This window comes from Schistocerca piceifrons, chromosome 4, assembly GCF_021461385.2.
Source record: "Schistocerca piceifrons isolate TAMUIC-IGC-003096 chromosome 4, iqSchPice1.1, whole genome shotgun sequence".
Taxonomy (NCBI): Eukaryota; Metazoa; Arthropoda; class Insecta; order Orthoptera; family Acrididae; genus Schistocerca; species Schistocerca piceifrons.
The window spans coordinates 439966203-439983201 of NC_060141.1; the positions used below are offsets into that span (position 1 = coordinate 439966203).

The 16999-nt window shown below is 41.0% G+C and overlaps 1 protein-coding gene across 1 annotated transcript in view; it reads left to right on the forward strand.

Annotated features, from left to right (window-relative positions):
• The window catches only part of LOC124795902 (nephrin-like), a 349584-nt gene that overhangs the window by 214795 nt on the left and 117790 nt on the right, over nt 1-16999 (forward strand). The window contains exon 8 of the mRNA XM_047259981.1: nt 10170-10349. Within this exon, the coding sequence (XP_047115937.1) occupies nt 10170-10349 (180 nt within the window). The remainder of the gene's footprint in view (nt 1-10169; nt 10350-16999) is intronic.

Consider the following 16999-nt stretch of genomic DNA (forward strand, 5'->3'; position numbering starts at 1 on the left):
CGACAGCGTTCCCGGGCGTTTTGACAGTGGTGCATCACAGTTTCAGCAACGTGTCTTCATAGACTCCGTGGAATTCGAAGAGCAGTGGACCACTACATAGTCGAAGGAGGAGGTCATCATGGCCTTACCGGAAACTTCAATGAACAGCTTTCATTCAGAGAGTTTACTGGTCTCATAAAGATATGATTTTATGTGTGTAGACTGAAGCAGTGAGTGGAACTTTTTACTAAATCCGGGAATCGAACCAGAGTCTCCTGGTTACTATGCAGGAGCAGTATCCACTAAGCCAACTTGGCACAGCGTTTCGCAAGACTGCACAGAAACCCCTGGTGCGCCTCGCTGTTCTGCCCTATACTGGGGCAGCAGTGAGAATTTGGGTCGAAGAGAGAAGCGTTCCAGGGTAATCCGTGCAGTTGTGCGAACCGCGGTGTCAACGTGCAACGTGGCTTAGTGGCTAGCGCGCTTGCATAGTAAGCAGGGGACGCTGTTTCGACCCCGGAGTTGGTACACATTATCACTCGTTGCTTAAGTCTATACTCATAAAAGCTTAGGTTTTTTTTGTATTTTTTTTGGGCCCTTTCAGCTCGGGCTGTTGGGACGCTGTAGGACGAAAGCGTCCTGTTTCACTATAATGTCCACTATAGTGTCCACCTTCACACTGCCAATCCGATGAAGGCTACGCTTCAGTGGTGTGTTTGGGAAACACTGCAACGTCCTCCTTTCAGCACGGATCTTTCAGCGTGTGATTTTCATATCTTTGGCGACCTGAGGAAAGACAGTCGTTGATATCGCTTTCAGTCAGGCGAGAAAGCGCCACAGCGGGTGTGGTAGTGGATCTGTCAGCGGCAGACTCCCTTCTAAGAAACAGGAACTGATCGTTTCGTCTCTCAGTGTGATAAATGTCTTAACGCTTATGGCGATTACTTTTGATGGAACCAGTCTATGGTCCTGTTGTGGCAGATGTTAGGTTTTCATTTGACTTTCTCTGACTTATTACACTGCACGGCAGTAAGGTGAAGAGGAAGAGGAAACGACATGACTGCCTGAGCTGAGACGGTTGTTGTTGTGGTCTTCAGTCCTGAGACTGGTTTGATGCAGCTCTCCAAGCTACTATATCCTGTGCAAGCTTCTTCATCTCCCAGTACCTACTGCAACCTACATCCTTCTGAATTTGCTTAGTGTATTCATCTCTTGGTCTCCCTCTACGATTTTTACCCTCCACGCTGCCCTCCAATGCTAAATTTGTGATTCCTTGATGCCTCAAAACATGTCCTACCAACCTATCCCTTCTTCTAGTCAAGTTGTGGCACAAACTTCTCTTCTCCCCAATCCTATTCAATATCTCATCATTAGTTACGTGATCTACCCACCTTATCTTCAGCATTCTTCTGTAGCACCACATTTCGAAAGCTTCTATTCTCTCTTGTCCAAACTGGTTATCGTCCATGTTTCACTTCCATACATGGCTACACTCCATACAAATACTTTCAGAAACGACTTCCTGACACTTAATTCTATACTCGATGTTAACAAATTTCTCTTCTTCAGAAACGATTTCCTTCCCATTGCCAGTCTACATTTTATATCCTCTCTACTTTGACCATAATCAGTAATTTTACTCCCTAAATAGCAAAACTCCTTTACTACTTAAAGTGTCTCATTTCCTAATCTAATTCCCTCAGCATCACCCGATTTAATTTGATTACATTCCATTATCCTCGTTTTGCTTTTTTTGATGTTCATCTTATATCCTCCGTTCAAGACACTGTCCATTCCGTTCAACAGCTCTTCCAAGTCCTTTGCTGTCTCTGACAGAATTACAATGTCATCGGCGAACCTCAAAGTTTTTACTTCTTCTCCATGAATTTTAATACCTACTCCGAATTTTTCTTTTGTTTCCTTTACTGCTTGCTCAGTATACAGATTGAATAACATCGGGGAGAGGCTACAACCCTGTCTCACTCCTTTCCCAACCACTGCTTCCCTTTCATGCCCCTCGACTCTTATAACTGCCTTTCGCTCCCTGTATTTTACCCCTGCCACCTTCAGAATTTGAAAGAGAGTATTCCAGTTAACATTGTCAAAAGCTTTCTCTAAGTCTACAAATGCTATAAACGTAGGTTTGCCTTTTCTTAATCTAGAGTCTAAGATAAGTCGTAAGGTTAGTATTGCCTCACGTGTTCCAACATTTCTACGGAATCCAAACTGATCTTCCCCGAGGTCCGCTTTTACCAGTTTTTCCATTCTTCTATAAAGAATTCGCGTTAGTATTTTGCAGCTGTGACTTATTAAGCTGATATTTCGGTAATTTTCACATCTGTCAACACCTGCTTTCTTTGGGATTGCAATTATTATATTCTTCTTGAAGTCTGAGGGTATTTCGCCTGTCTCATACATCTTGCTCACCAGATGGTAGAGTTTTGTCATGACTGGCTCTCCCAAGGCCATCAGTAGTTCTAATGGAATGTTGTCTACTCCCGGGGCCTTGTTTCGACTCAGGTCTTTCAGTGCTCTGTCAAACTCTTCACGCAGTATCTCATCTCCCATTTCGTCTTCATCTACATCCTCTTCCATTTCCATAATATTGTCCTCAAGTACATTGCCCTTGTATAAACCCTCTATATACTCCTTCCACCTTTCTGCCTTCCCTTCTTTGCTTAGAACTGGGTTGCCATTTGAGCTCTTGATATTCATACAAGCTGTTCTCTTCTCTCCAAAGGTCTCTTTAATTTTCCTGTAGGCAGTATCTATCTTACCCCTAGTGAGACAATCCTCTACATCCTTACATTTGTCCTCTAGCCATCCCTGCTTAGTCATTTTGCACTTCCTGTCGATCTCATTTTTGAGACGTTTATATTCCTTTTTGCCTGCTTCATTTACTGCATTTTTATATTTTCTCCTTTCATCAATTAAATTCAATATTTCTTCTGTTACCCAAGGATTTCTATTAGCCCTCGTCTTTTTACCTACTTGATCGTCTGCTGCCTTCACTACTTCATCCCTCAGAGCTACCCATTCTTCTTCTACTGTATTTCTTTCCCCCATTCCTGTCAATTATTCCCTTATGCTCTCCCTGAAACTCTCTACAACCTCTGGTTCTTTCAGTTTATCCAGGTCCCATCTCCTTAAATTCCCACGTTTTTGCAGTTTCTTCAATTTCAATCTGCAGTTCATAACCAATAGATTGTGGTCAGAATCCACATCTGCCCCTGGAAATGTCTTACAATTTAAAACCTGGTTCCTAAATCTCTGTCTTACCATTATATATTCTATCTGATACCGTTTAGTATCTCCAGGATTCTTCCAGGTATATAACCTTCTTTTATGATTCTTGAACCAAGTGTTAGTTATGATTAAGTTGTGCTCTGTGCAAAATTCTACAAGGCGGCTTCCTCTTTCATTTCTTCCCGCCAATCCATATTCACCTACTATGTTTCCTTCTCTCCCTTTTTCTACTGACGAATTCCAGTCACCCATGACTATTAAATTTTCGTCTCCCTTCACTACCTGAATAATTTCTTTTATCTCTTCATACATTTCATCTATTTCTTCATCAATTGCAGAGCTAGTTGGCAAATAAACTTGTACTACTGTAGTAGGCATGGGCTTTGCGTCTATCTTGGCCACAATAATGCCTTCGCTATGCTGTTTGTAGTAGCTAACCCGCACTCCTATTTTTTTATTCATTATTAAACCTACTCCTGCATTTCCCCTATTTGATTTTGTATTTATAAGCCTGTAATCACCAGACCAAAAGTCTTGTTCCTCGTGCCACCGAACCTCACTAATTCCCACTATATCTAACTTTAACCTATCCATTTCCCTTTTTAAATTTTCTAACCTACCTGCCCGATTAAGGGATCTGACATTCCACGCTCCGATCCGAAGAACGCCAGTTTTCTTTCTCTGACTTATTACACTGCATGGCAGTAAGGTGAAGAGGAAGAGGAAACGACATGACTGCCTGAGCTGAGACGGTATCCGATGTTATTTCAGTGCTTACAAATTCTAGTGAAATTTACAAACATCGTGGTAGTTTGAGCCGGCTTAACAGTAGCTGTACCGCCGCTGTTCTAGATAGACTTACTAATTCTTTTGGGTGGGGTGCCACAAAGCATTTCTATCTCGTCGTGATACAAAGACTGTTGTAACTGGTCCGTAATATCCGGCCACTGGAATGAAGTTGGCCGGCCGAAGTGGCCGTGCGGTTAAAGGCGCTGCAGTCTGGAACCGCAAGACTGCTACGGTCGCAGGTTCGAATCCTGCCTCGGGCATTGATGTTTGTGATGTCCTTAGGTTAGTTAGGTTTAACTGGTTCTAAGTTCTAGGGGACTAATGATCTCAGCAGTTGAGTCCCATAGTGCTCAGAGCCATTTGAACCATTTTTGAATGAAGTTGACTTCCGAGCTGGTCCTACACAAGTTCTATTGGTGGCAAATCAGGGGTACTGCTGGCCACAGGAGTACCTCAGCACCATGCAGACTGTTCATACGGATACGTTCCATATGTGGACGTGTATTATCCTGTTGAAAAATGGCACCGCGATACTGTCGCATGAGAGATACGTGACGATGAGGGATACAAGTGACGTGCGACTATGGCGACGGATTTCCCTCAACCACCTTCACCCGTGATTTGAAGTCGTATCCGATGGTTTCCCAAGCCGCAAACAGAGGAGAATCAACACCGTTTTTCATTAGATCATTAGAAGAATGGGATCTCACCTTAGATCGCAACCTTACTTGCTGACGGTGGCCGCATGGGGTACTGCAGAATCGCGATTTATCGATGAACATAATGCGGTGTCGGTCATCAGCAGTCCATGCTTCCCAGTGACGGTACCACTCCAGCGTAGCTGTTTCTTTTGTACTGCTTACAGCAGCCCATGCATGGGACAGTAGCCTCCTAGTCGTGCTGCTGATAGTCTCGAACAAATATTACGGGATGAGGCAGCATGTTACAGGGGGTGCTTGTGAAAAGGATTATAGTATGCTTTGCACACAAGGCGATTCTTCCTTGTGATGGGCAGAGAAGGTCGAATGGAACTCTGACGACGAATACGCCTGCCCTCAAGTTCCCATGGAGACCAACATCAGGCCGCTGTCGCATCGGAATGCCCCAGACTTGTGGATACTGCGTGATTCGACCATTCGAGATCTATAATGAGGCCCCTTTCAATCGCGGTCAGGTGTTGATAACGCTGTCACATACAAGTACCCGGCTTCCTTGTGTCCTACACAGTGGTAACTCAACATCTAATACTGTTCACTCTGCTAATATACTCTACCAGGTCTGATAACAGTACTAAACAGAAAACAGAAAAACGAGTTACAAAATCTGACACCCGTTCCGCCTCGTACAACGAACTGGAACTCTACTGATTCAAAAATCTAGGAGAGTGAAGTTATGTTGAGGTTCAATAAAGTATTTTGTATGTGTCAACCCTTTTGTTAAGTATTGTAACTCTAAATCACTCTTGATGTGTCACAATTTCGAAATATCCAGTTTATATTACAAATAGCAAACAACTTAGTGGGACCAAAAAAAACCAATGTGTATCAAAACCGTCATTATAGGTCGGATATAGTCTGTGCAAGATGAAACTCGTGCCACCATTAAGTTCTTAGCATGCTAAACTTTGGTATTATAAATTCTCCATTCTTTTTTCCTTCTTATCTTTCTTCTGGCGTGACAACACGCCTGTCATGACTATACAAAACTTTTATTTTTAAGGTAGAAGAATTATAGAAGTAATACAGGAGATTTTAAAGAAAATTATCCCTTGTTCTATATCTACAGATTTTGTCTCCTTTGCTTGGATTTGTTATTGAATTATTCCATTCTCATTCTCCAACACCTTATTACAAACTTGAACATATGTCCAAAGAGGAAAACCAATCTTCTCTCCTCTATACTCTGCTGCCATAACATCTATTGCAAGAGATGGCGCCTGTGCACGACTGCCTTTGGTGTCAGCGGCTTTCTGTCTCTCACCTGCGCCGCGCAGGCGTGCTGCGCTATTAAGATATTATAAACGTCTAAATTCAGTATTATCTGCAATACAATGGTTTAAATAAACAAACTTTCTTAGCCACTGTGGTGGTAACCATCGCATTCTTAGTGTTAATAATGGACAATTATGAAACGCTATTTTTAGACAACCTAATTAATTAAGCCTTCGTTCACAGTCTCGAGACCAATAAAATGACTGACGACATGGAAAAAATATGTCCCCTTTGTAGACACATTCCCATAATAAGGGATGTAGTCTCACAGCGATATGATTCAGTAAGGTATTATCGTGAAATCTTGTGAGTATGTTGCTTCACAGCTTGAAAGTACTTGTTAAAAGACATCTTGTTCATACAGGTGTCATCACGATAAAGAGATGATGCTATTTCAGCAAAGATCCTGCGTGTTATTATCAATCGAATGATACATGTGCAGTGCAAGGAGAGCTACCTCTTTCATACTGTCCTCTTAGCTACTAAATAAACACATGGATAGTGATGTCGATTAGCATTAAGTATCACTTCTGTATGAGGTTGTATTATTATAATGTGCTAAGACACTGTCAGCAGATTTCTTGACAAATAAAAAGCAACATATATCTTGTGTGAGCTATAGTAATGGAGGTAGGCAACCTGCAAGCTTCTGGCTTCTAATGGATTACTCACCTATATGTTTGGAAATATACCATACAGCAAATGTTCAAGTCACGCTACACGAAGTTTAGGAGATTCATCCTCTATTGCGTGAAACTTAAAAGATTTTCACATTGAAATTAATTATGACTTTGTAATCATGGGATTGAAGCAAGCTGACATTATATCTTGGAAAGCAGAACCCATGGAAATAATAATTAACTAAGCTGACCAAGAACGAAGTACCGAAGATACTCGTTTATAAGAGACGATTGAGAAACAAGATAGGATAACTGAGGAGAAGGTGGAATACATTATGGGGGCCTCTGTATTTATCCATGGCAGATAATAGTCAACTACAAATGTGAAGATGATGAATATGAGAATTATCTAATCAAACATAATTGTTATAGACGTATGTAACATCAGAAATCTGCAAAGCCAAACACAATAGAGATGATTATTAGATTTTTGGATACCCATTTCATCATCATAATGTCATTCTTACTGCTTCACGTTGGTTGAGTAACTATTGTTTTAAAATGCACAGTGCGTTAACTACTAATTAAAATCTATGGAAGAGCGTATTTTCCAAGTGTCTCTCTTATTCATTTCTGTAGTTTAATTGCAGAGACATGTTATCATCGTCAACATTATTATCAATTTCTGACCCAATACTAGAAGTTTACTCCTGTACGCGTCCTTCCACTTCTTTTCATGTGCACTAAGTGAGCAAATTACTCAACTATTAGTGTAACTCCGTCATTATTCTTTACTATTATACTGTCAGCATAATGATTGTACATTACATTGGTGTCTCTGTAATTAATCGTCAGTATTGTTGACATACTTGCTCTGTTCAGCACAAGAATGTCATCTGCCAACTTATGGTTGTTCACATAAGAAAGGTTTACACGATTACCTCTAAATTCACATTTAAATATTTGAATACGTCTTGTAAGCTTCCGCAAAACAGTTTTGGCGAAAGTGAAACGCCTTGCCTAAAACTTTTCTCAATTTTGAACTTTTCAGTCGCTAGATGTAATGCTTAAAGATTAACCCCAATGTCGTATATATTGTTGAACACACAGATGTAATAATATTCTATTTGTTCGTCCTAACGGATTTTTTAGTTCCAACCTCTCTCGTAGCCAACAAATGTGTAAATGAAATTCGTTATTTCCTTGTTTAGCTTCATTGGCAACCTATATATGATGTATTGGGTTTCCGAACTGAGCTTGTTCGCTTCCCTTGTAAAAAAATATTTTCGAGGCTATTAGTAAATAATTCTTTGAATATATCCACTACCACTGGAAAAGATTAATGGGCAAGTAGCTCTTTAAATATTCGTTGCTTCATTTCTCGTGAGTTAGAACTACAGCGTTGGAAAAGTATTCGTGTCTGGTATCACCTTTCATACCAACATTCTATGAGTAGATGTGAATATCTTGCTATTACAACTTCTCTCTCTGCATTTATCATTCTTACTGTTATAAAATGGGGCATATATGGGAGCTCAATCTAAACTGTTATATCTTGTGATTTACCTCAGCCGCAATTGAGGTCCAAGTAACGAGTGCCTTATAACGTATTTAGTACGTTGTTTCTTCTTTTCCTACGAATACCTCATAATTCATTGACAGTATTTCTTTTTTATGTTCTTGCATCCATTCTGAGCTTTTTCGGGTTGTAGCTTCTCAATCATTTAGGATTTGTGAATAGGTTTATAAACTTAGTTACATCTTTAATGATTTCTTCATGAATATCAATCTCTGTTATGTCTTCATTGACTTCTGTCAGAAAATTGATTTGGTTTCCATTGACAAAGCTATTTTCAGAGCATTTTTAGGGGTCATGATGTTTACATTTCATATAGGTGACAGTGTAACTTTAATCAGCGTCTCCTGTGAACCTGCATTTTTTTCCGTAACAAAGATTTGTTTTTCATTCAAATTCCAATCTCAAATTATGGTCCTAATATTTTTGTGATAATTTTACTTTCTTGATACTGAATGATGTTTGTTTTGGATCTGTCACGAATATAGTTGTTAAAATGCTTCTAACATAGAGATAGTCTTACACGGCGACGATGAGGATGTTTTCAGACTATGAAAATGCTACACTACTACCCATTAAAATTACTACACCAAGAAGAAATGCAGATGACAAACGGGTATTCATTGGACAAATATATTATACTAGAACTGAAATGTGATTACATTTTCACGCAGTTTGGGTGTATAGATCCTGAGAAATCAGTACCCAGAACAACCACTTCTGACCGTAATAACGGCCTTCATACGCCTGGGCATTGAGTCAAACAGAGCTTTGATATCGTGTACAGGTACAGCTGCCCATGCAGCTTCAACACGATACCACAGTTCATCAAGAGAAGTGACTGGCGTATTGTGACGAGCCAGTTGCTCGGCCACCATTGACCAATCGTTTTCAAGTGGTGAGAGATCTGGAGAATGTGCTGGCCAGGGCAGCAGTCGAACATTTTCTGTATCCACAAAGGCCCGTACAGGCCCTGCAACATGCGGTACAGCATTATCCTGCTGAAATGTAGGGTTTCGCAGGGATCGAATGAAGGGTAGACCCACGGGTCGTAACACATCTGAAATGTAACGTCCACTGTTGAAAGTGCCGTTAATGCGAACAAGAGGTGACCGACCGAGACGTATAACAAATGGCACCCCATACCATCACGCAGGGTGATACGCCAGTATGGCGATAACGAATACACGCTCCCAATTTGCGTTGACCACGATCCCATCTATTGGCTCAGGGATCGACACGTGGCTTACGATCCGTTACAGCCATGCGGATACGATGCCTGTCATCTCGACTGCTAGTGATACGAGGCCGTTGGAATCCAGCACGGCGTTCCGTATTACTCTCCTGAACCCACCAATTCCATAGTCTGCCAACAGTCATTGGATTTCGACCAACGTGAGCAACAATGTCGCGATACGATAAAGCGCAATCGCGATAGGCTACAATCCGACCTTTATCAAAGTCGGAAACGTGATGGTACGCATTTCTCCTCCTTACACGAGGTATCACAGCAACGTTTCACCAGGCAACGACGGTCAACTGCTGTTTGTGTATGAGAAATCGGTGGGAAACTTTCCTCATGTCAGCACGTTGTAGGTGTCGCTACCGGCGCCAACCTTGTGTGAATGCTCTGGAAAGCTAATCATTTGCATATCACAGCGTCTTCTTCCTGTCGGTTAAATTTCGCGTCTGTAGCACGTCATCTTCGTGATGTAGCAATTTTAATGGCCAGTAGTGTAGAAAGATCTGATTATTACCAGATCCCATAATCGTTTATTCCAAATCGCAATTGTGGCTACATACGTAATCTGCTATAACTATCTAACATTTACTTCATCTCTCCATTGACACAATGCTTACCCTCAGTAATTTCACTGTGTGTTTGGGGATACCCGATCAGCGCCGCCTGGCGCTTTCCTCGTCGCTTTTGATGGAGACTACTGTGCTCCTGTGGTTAACCTGTTGCAGTCAGGCCGGTGTGCGCGCCGGAGCAGCCGGCGACGCTGGCGGTGCCGGCGCACGACGTGGCCAGGGTGCTGTGCCGCGTCAGGGCGCACCCGCCGCCGCTCTTCTTCCGCTGGTTCTTCAACAGCAGCGCGCCTGCCGACGGCGCCGCCGACGCCATCGCCCCGTCCGTGTCGTCAGTTGGTACGGACTCCATAGCCACATGCATTCTGGATGGTTTTGTTCAGCCTGAAACTCTGTGTTTGTTGAACTACCCTACCACGATAACTCCATCAGTTGCACTCAGATACTAACTCTCCGTTCATATGTGTGTCTTGATATACCATATGTGACAAGCAATCAACATGCCTTGACTATAAATCTGAATAGAGAAACGTATATTAACAACCTCAAAAGAAACAGGTTACATACTTAAGGTATTTTAGTTAGCAGGTACGGTGCTTCAGTCCTGGTAAGCAATGAAACACCAGCACCACAGTGCAACAGTGTGCCCTTAGAGAAGCTGTAACAAAATGGCGCAGACCATTTACACTATATCAGAGACTGCGCTAGTGGCAATCAGTAGTAGTTTGGGTTCAAATGGCTCTGAGCACTATGGGACTCAACTGCTGAGGTAATTAGTCCCCTAGAACCTAGAACTGGTTAAACCTAACTAACCTAAGGACATCGCAAACATCCATGCCCGAGGCAGGAATCGAACCTGCGACCGTAGCGGTCTTGCGGTTCCAGACTGCAGCGCCTTTAACCGCACGGCCACTTCAGCCGGCGTAGTAGTTTGGGGTGAGGATTTGGATACATACCCAGACTGCAGACGTGTACTTGCCAACAAACAGTAACTTAAGTATGTAACTTTATTTTTTCAAGTTGATGGATAAAACTTCCTGATTATCTTTCCTAATGTTACGTCGTAGTTAATGAAATGTGTAATACCCTCATCTCTTTTACGGTGCAGGAAAACTGCCAAAAGTATTCACTACTGTCAATGATTGCCCTATTATATAATTGTTGTGCTTTTCCTCTTTTGTATTGAGGGAAATCTTTTACTTTCTGCAGCCCTGGGCGCTGTTTTTACCTCTCTCATAGCGCAATAGCATGCTGTTAGAGAGGTTAAAACAAAATGCCGTAGACCATCTACACTTTATCAATGACTCCATTAGTGGAAATCTATAATAGTTTGAGGTGACGATTTGGATACGTATCAAGACTGCAAATATATACTTGCCAACAAAAAGAATTTAATTGTATAACTTTACTTTCTCGAGTTGATGGTTGAAACTGCCTCTCCTACACGTACATGCTAGTTCATGCCCAAAGTCATGCAAACTACCTTCATTATGTAATATGCTCATCCAGATAGTCAGTTTTTAATGTTACAAGAAAACTGCCGACAGTATTCAACAGTGTCAAAGAATGCACTATTAATTACTTGTTCTTCTCTTTTCCCTTTCTTACCGTGAGAGGGAAACCTGTTACTTTCTGCAGCTTTGGGGGCTTTCTTTTGCTGTCTCACGATAGGAAAGTTAATTTAGGACTGTCATACACTTTTTTGGTGCTAAAAACCATCCCTACACAGATATCTAACAGGGAAATAATCGTCTCCTATGTCCACACAGCAGGAGCGAAGGAGAGGGTGGACTAAGATCCATAAGTCTGCGTTGTGTGAGATACTAGGAGGAATCTTTTGCCTAGATGAGATCTGAAGGCCAAGTGAAAAACACAGAAGGTCTGAGACCAGAAGGTGAACGCTAGGGGTCTGTAATTATCTCAAATATCCCTATTTTCAAGGCTTTCTCATTGGCTGGGATTCCAAAACTGTCATGTATCAGGAGAGATTTTCCGCCATTCTTCCCATAACAAGACAAAACCTGTGAGAATAATAAATTGTTAAATTCGTTTGTAATATTATTACTGGTCAGAATTCACAGCGGCAGCTACGATTGATAGGTGATATTCCTATGCTGGCAAACTAGATAAGTTTCGAACAGACATAACACACTTGCTGCAGTGACGTTTAAGACTACACTTACTTCATGGATCCCATAGAGAATGCTCTTCACTTTAGGTAGCAACTGAGAGAGATCTCTCTGACTTAGAGCAATGTGCAGAGGTTGATCTGGTTTCATAATTGCCAGTCAACACTGCAGCAGTCCCCCACACTCCGTGCGTTTGCGAGAAGTAAACTTATGTCATCAATTCAGCCACTGAGTTGGGTGGTACGCAACCTATTTAAATTGCGTCTCGGTTTAATTGCGGGGATTTATCATTCACAGCCAGCTAATTCTACTCATCATGTGCTTTTGCAAAAGTATTGGTGTTCGTCCTTGCTTTTCTGGGGGTCCTTCTTCATTTTGATTGCCTTTGCCGTATTACGCTGTTATACATCCATTCACCTGTGCCGTTCTCAGAGCGTGATCTAGTGGCTAGTATTGCTCCCTCTGGACCATGAATCCCATGTTCAATTCCCGGCGGGGTTGGGGCTTTTCTATGTCCGGAGACTGGGTGTTTCTCTTGTCCTCATAATTTCGTCCTGAGCATGAATCGTTACAGTGGCTCGATTGGACTGTGCAAAAAAATTGCACTGTGTGAAACTTGGGAGTTTGTATGGGTGCTGATGACTCCGCAGTTGAGCGCCCCACGAACCAAACATCATCGTCATTCACCTGTACCAAGGCCACAATTTACATTTGCAACCACTTATCCAGTTACTAAATGTTTATGTGCTTGAGTAAGTGGATTCTCGAAATGAATCTATCTGATTCAGAACAATCACGACAAACCTGCCGCAAAATTACAAGACACAGGATTTTAACATCGATTCTTCCGATTGTCAGTCCAAAATCTCAAACTTTATGTGAAAGTTTCCGGAGAATAACGTGAGGTCTCTCAAACCATTTCATTAGTTAGTTGCATAATATTCTGCAAGCGCAATTCTGTGTCCTGGAAGCAAAATAAAGCACTGCTGATGGAGCGAGAAGGTTTAAAGAGGCCGAATAACACAGACAATGAGGATTTTCTTCATCAAATAACGTCTAGGTATTTCACTTAGACCCTTACTTGACAAACAGACTGAGTATAAAGATCTGAGGCACAGATACGTACAGAAGAGAATTGTAGACAGAAGGACAACTGTAAAAGAAGAGAATCTACGTGTATCTGATGTAGTGAAACAGAAGGATGGGGAAAATTATGTATGTTGATGTGTTTTGAAGTGCCTAGATACTCCACAGAATCGACGAGGGAAGAAACCCATGGAAACTACTATCAGGATATATATTTAGATACCTGGGAGTAACTTTCTTTTGTACTATAGGAAGCTGTAGAGGATAAAAGTTACAGAGGAAGAGATTGGAACATATACAGCAAATAACAGGGAACGTTTTGGTTAGATGTTACTCTGAGATGCAAATATTGCCACAGGAGCAGAAAACGTGGCTCCTCTTATCAAAAAGGACAAAATAAGCTTGTGTTTCAAATCCTATATGTGAATCGATAATTTACAGGACATTTGCAAAAAAAAAAAAAAAAAAAAAAAAAAAAAAAATATTTGAGGTGTTAGCTGTAGAGGTGCAGATATTTCTGTTGATGAGTGAGGACAATAATATACTGAACAACATTACGTCACTATGTACTTAATTTGCAGACTGACAGTTAAAGCTTTACAAGTAGTATGTTTTTAGGTTGGTTAGTACCTCCAAATATGCGTGGCACAAGCAAGCTATCAGTTTTTATGTTCCTATGGGCAGAAGGTAACGTGTCGAAGTGTGGACTGACAACACTGAGAGGCGTAGTCCACCTTTGCGGGGCAGCTATGACCATGCAGAAAACATTGGGAAGCAAATTAGGTGATGTGTCTGCTGGAAGATTGTCACACACAGAGGAAAACAACATCCTGAAGTGGGTACATACTACGGTACCAGTGTTGACAATATCTGTACCCGTATCCACTGGATAAATAACTGCTGGGTACCCCAACATTTGGTGGAAGTATAGTCAGTGGATCTCGCTATGGCATCGAAATATTTCACACAAAGAATGCTAAGCACATTGAAATATTTATTACGAATTTAAATTTACGGTGATGGCAGAAAAACCTGCTGAGAGGGGCACAGAATACCACTTATCCTTTTTAACATGTATGTGGCCGATGAAATACGAAAACGATAAACTGAAATTGATGTAGGTATTCTGATAAGTAACAACATGATTTTAATCTGTTATATACATACACAAAGGGATCGAATCATTTGAGATGTGCTGCTACAGAAGAATGTTGAAAATGAGGTGGACTGATAAGATAAGGAATGAGAAGGTTCTAGAATCGGTGAGGAAAGGACTACACGGAAAATACTGATAAAAATAATAGTCGTTACATAATTTTGCCTCTCCACATCTTTGTATGACAGTAGCCATTTTGCCGTTACATAACCGTATTGGATTGTGACTTTAAAATGATTATCTATCATGTATTCCTCCCGCTTATTCTTCCTTTTATCAGGCCTCGCCATGCAGCCTTTAATGCACATTTACTCATTGTGCACTGTCATAAACGGTTATTCATATTCCTTGTCACTTTTTGTAGAAGTTGCACATTCTCTTACTTCCATACCCTCTCGCCAGCAGCTACTCTCTTTCATATCTCATTATTGCTCATACCTCAAGCCTATGACAAAAATGACTAGTAATTTTCATCGTAGTTAAGTATGTCAGTTGTGAGACTATATACCAATAAGATAAGTATATACTCAACAAACTATCACAATCCACAAATTGTTCATTAGAAATACAATAGCTGAGAAACAAAAGGAAATGGATACGACTGAAATATTCGAGATAATACCGTGGCCCTTTCAAATTGTTGAGTAGATGTAAATCATCACATATGAAGAAACATAAATAAAGTAGGATTCTAGAACTAAGGCAGTAAAAATTAAATATCTTATTGTGTTGGTGGTGTGCAGTAAAAACGACATATATATTCAAAAACTCGCTGTGGAATACATGGCAGAGGGTACTTGGCATTATGGCAAGTGCCTGGGTTTCCTTCCGTTCCAAAGGCTTTGTGTGCACCAGGAAAATTATCGCTTGAATACACGCGGTAATTAGTCTAATCTGGCATTCTCGGCCAATACGGGAGAAGTAAGTAAAGTGACTGAAACGTATTTCTAGATCCTTTACTTAATTCCAGTTCTTTTTTGCTTGTATAGAGCTTTCCTGGGGTAACTGATTCTTATCCTCCAGCTACCGATTCAGATTTTCAGCATTTTCTTGACACTCTCTCGTAAGTAAAAGAAACGTTGGTATTCGTGCTGTCCTTCGTTGAATTATCGTTATGTCCAGGTATTTGTATTAGTTTATTAACCACCACTACGATGCACAGATGTTCTAGTCTTAGGAATTCGTGGTAGATCAAGCCCTAGTAGTCGAAAAATGTGGTCAAGTCCTTAATATTAGATTTAGTCAATTTATTTTGGGAAGCGGGGAAACGATGAACACTAAGTCACTGACTGTCACTTTGTGTGTGGATGGTATTGGCAGCACTAGGTTTCATCTGTTTTCATGACAGTTACCAAAAACTGAAGGACAGTAGTTACAGTGCCTTTCCTTATCTTAAGCTCTTCTGCTGACATTCGTATAGACAACCGCCGATCATCTGCATGTACCCGACGCACTTGTGCGGTGTCGTCTGGGGTTGTGCGTTTTGGTGGTCATCTCGAACGCGGCCCACACTCTATAACTTCCTATCTATCTCTTAAGTGTTTAATTCACTCAAATACGCACTTTAAACTCACAGCTTTAACACCGCACACTTGCACTAACAGTCTATGAGTCTTTTTCATTTTTCCTAACTTGGAGAAAAACCTTACGTTACGCGTTGTCAATTTTGCAGTGACAAGAGTTCTCACACTGACTCCGTTAGCTTGGTCGCAGTTTGCACTATTGCTTCATTTCGGTGGTTTCCACTACGTATTTTGTAGATAACGGCATAATTTGTGGAAGTCTGAAGTCATTGTTTACGTTTTCCGGGTCATTGACGTATAAAATAAACAGCAATATTCCTCTTGTACAATCCTGAGGTACACCTGAACTTACTTCTGCTTCTGCTGATTACTCTCCATCCAAGATAACATGCTGCGTCCTCCCTACCAAAAAAATCTTTTTCCTTTTGGACAGTCAAGAAATACCGTATATACGTGACTACCTTGTTGCCTTGAATCATGGACTGATGGATGTCGAAAACTGATGTTTTATAAATCCTTGGTAGCTCGCAGGGAGGAAATCGTTCTGTTTGAGGCACTTCATTATATTTGGCATCATAACACGTTCTAGAAATTGGACAGCAGCTGGATGTCAATAATAATGGATAATAGATTCATCTATTGCTTCTGCTGCCATTCTTGCAGACAGTTGTGACCAGTGCTGGAAACAGCTTTTTGTTTCAGAGATGCATGGTATACTATAAATTAGAATGAGAGCTAACTGATCTGAAAATTCTTTATAGAAAATGGTGAGGATTCAGAATGTATTACTAGCGATTAGAATAAAATATTACTGTTAATGAATGATAATTCACGTGAAGAGATCAGTGAAGCCATGATAACTGGTACAATTTCAAGTACCCATTGCCGTGCACTTCACAATGGTTTGTAATGGAAATGTAGAAAACGGTTCTAATTGTGTATAGAAAATATATTTCCAACTTGCCTTCTGCAGAAAAATTTTTGTTTCTTATTTCGTTAACGATATCATTAAGCCAACGAAACTTGTCATCCTTAGACTACGCACGTGGATACTCTGTATCCCAAAAACTAGTTGTGCCCCTTGTCTCCATGCTC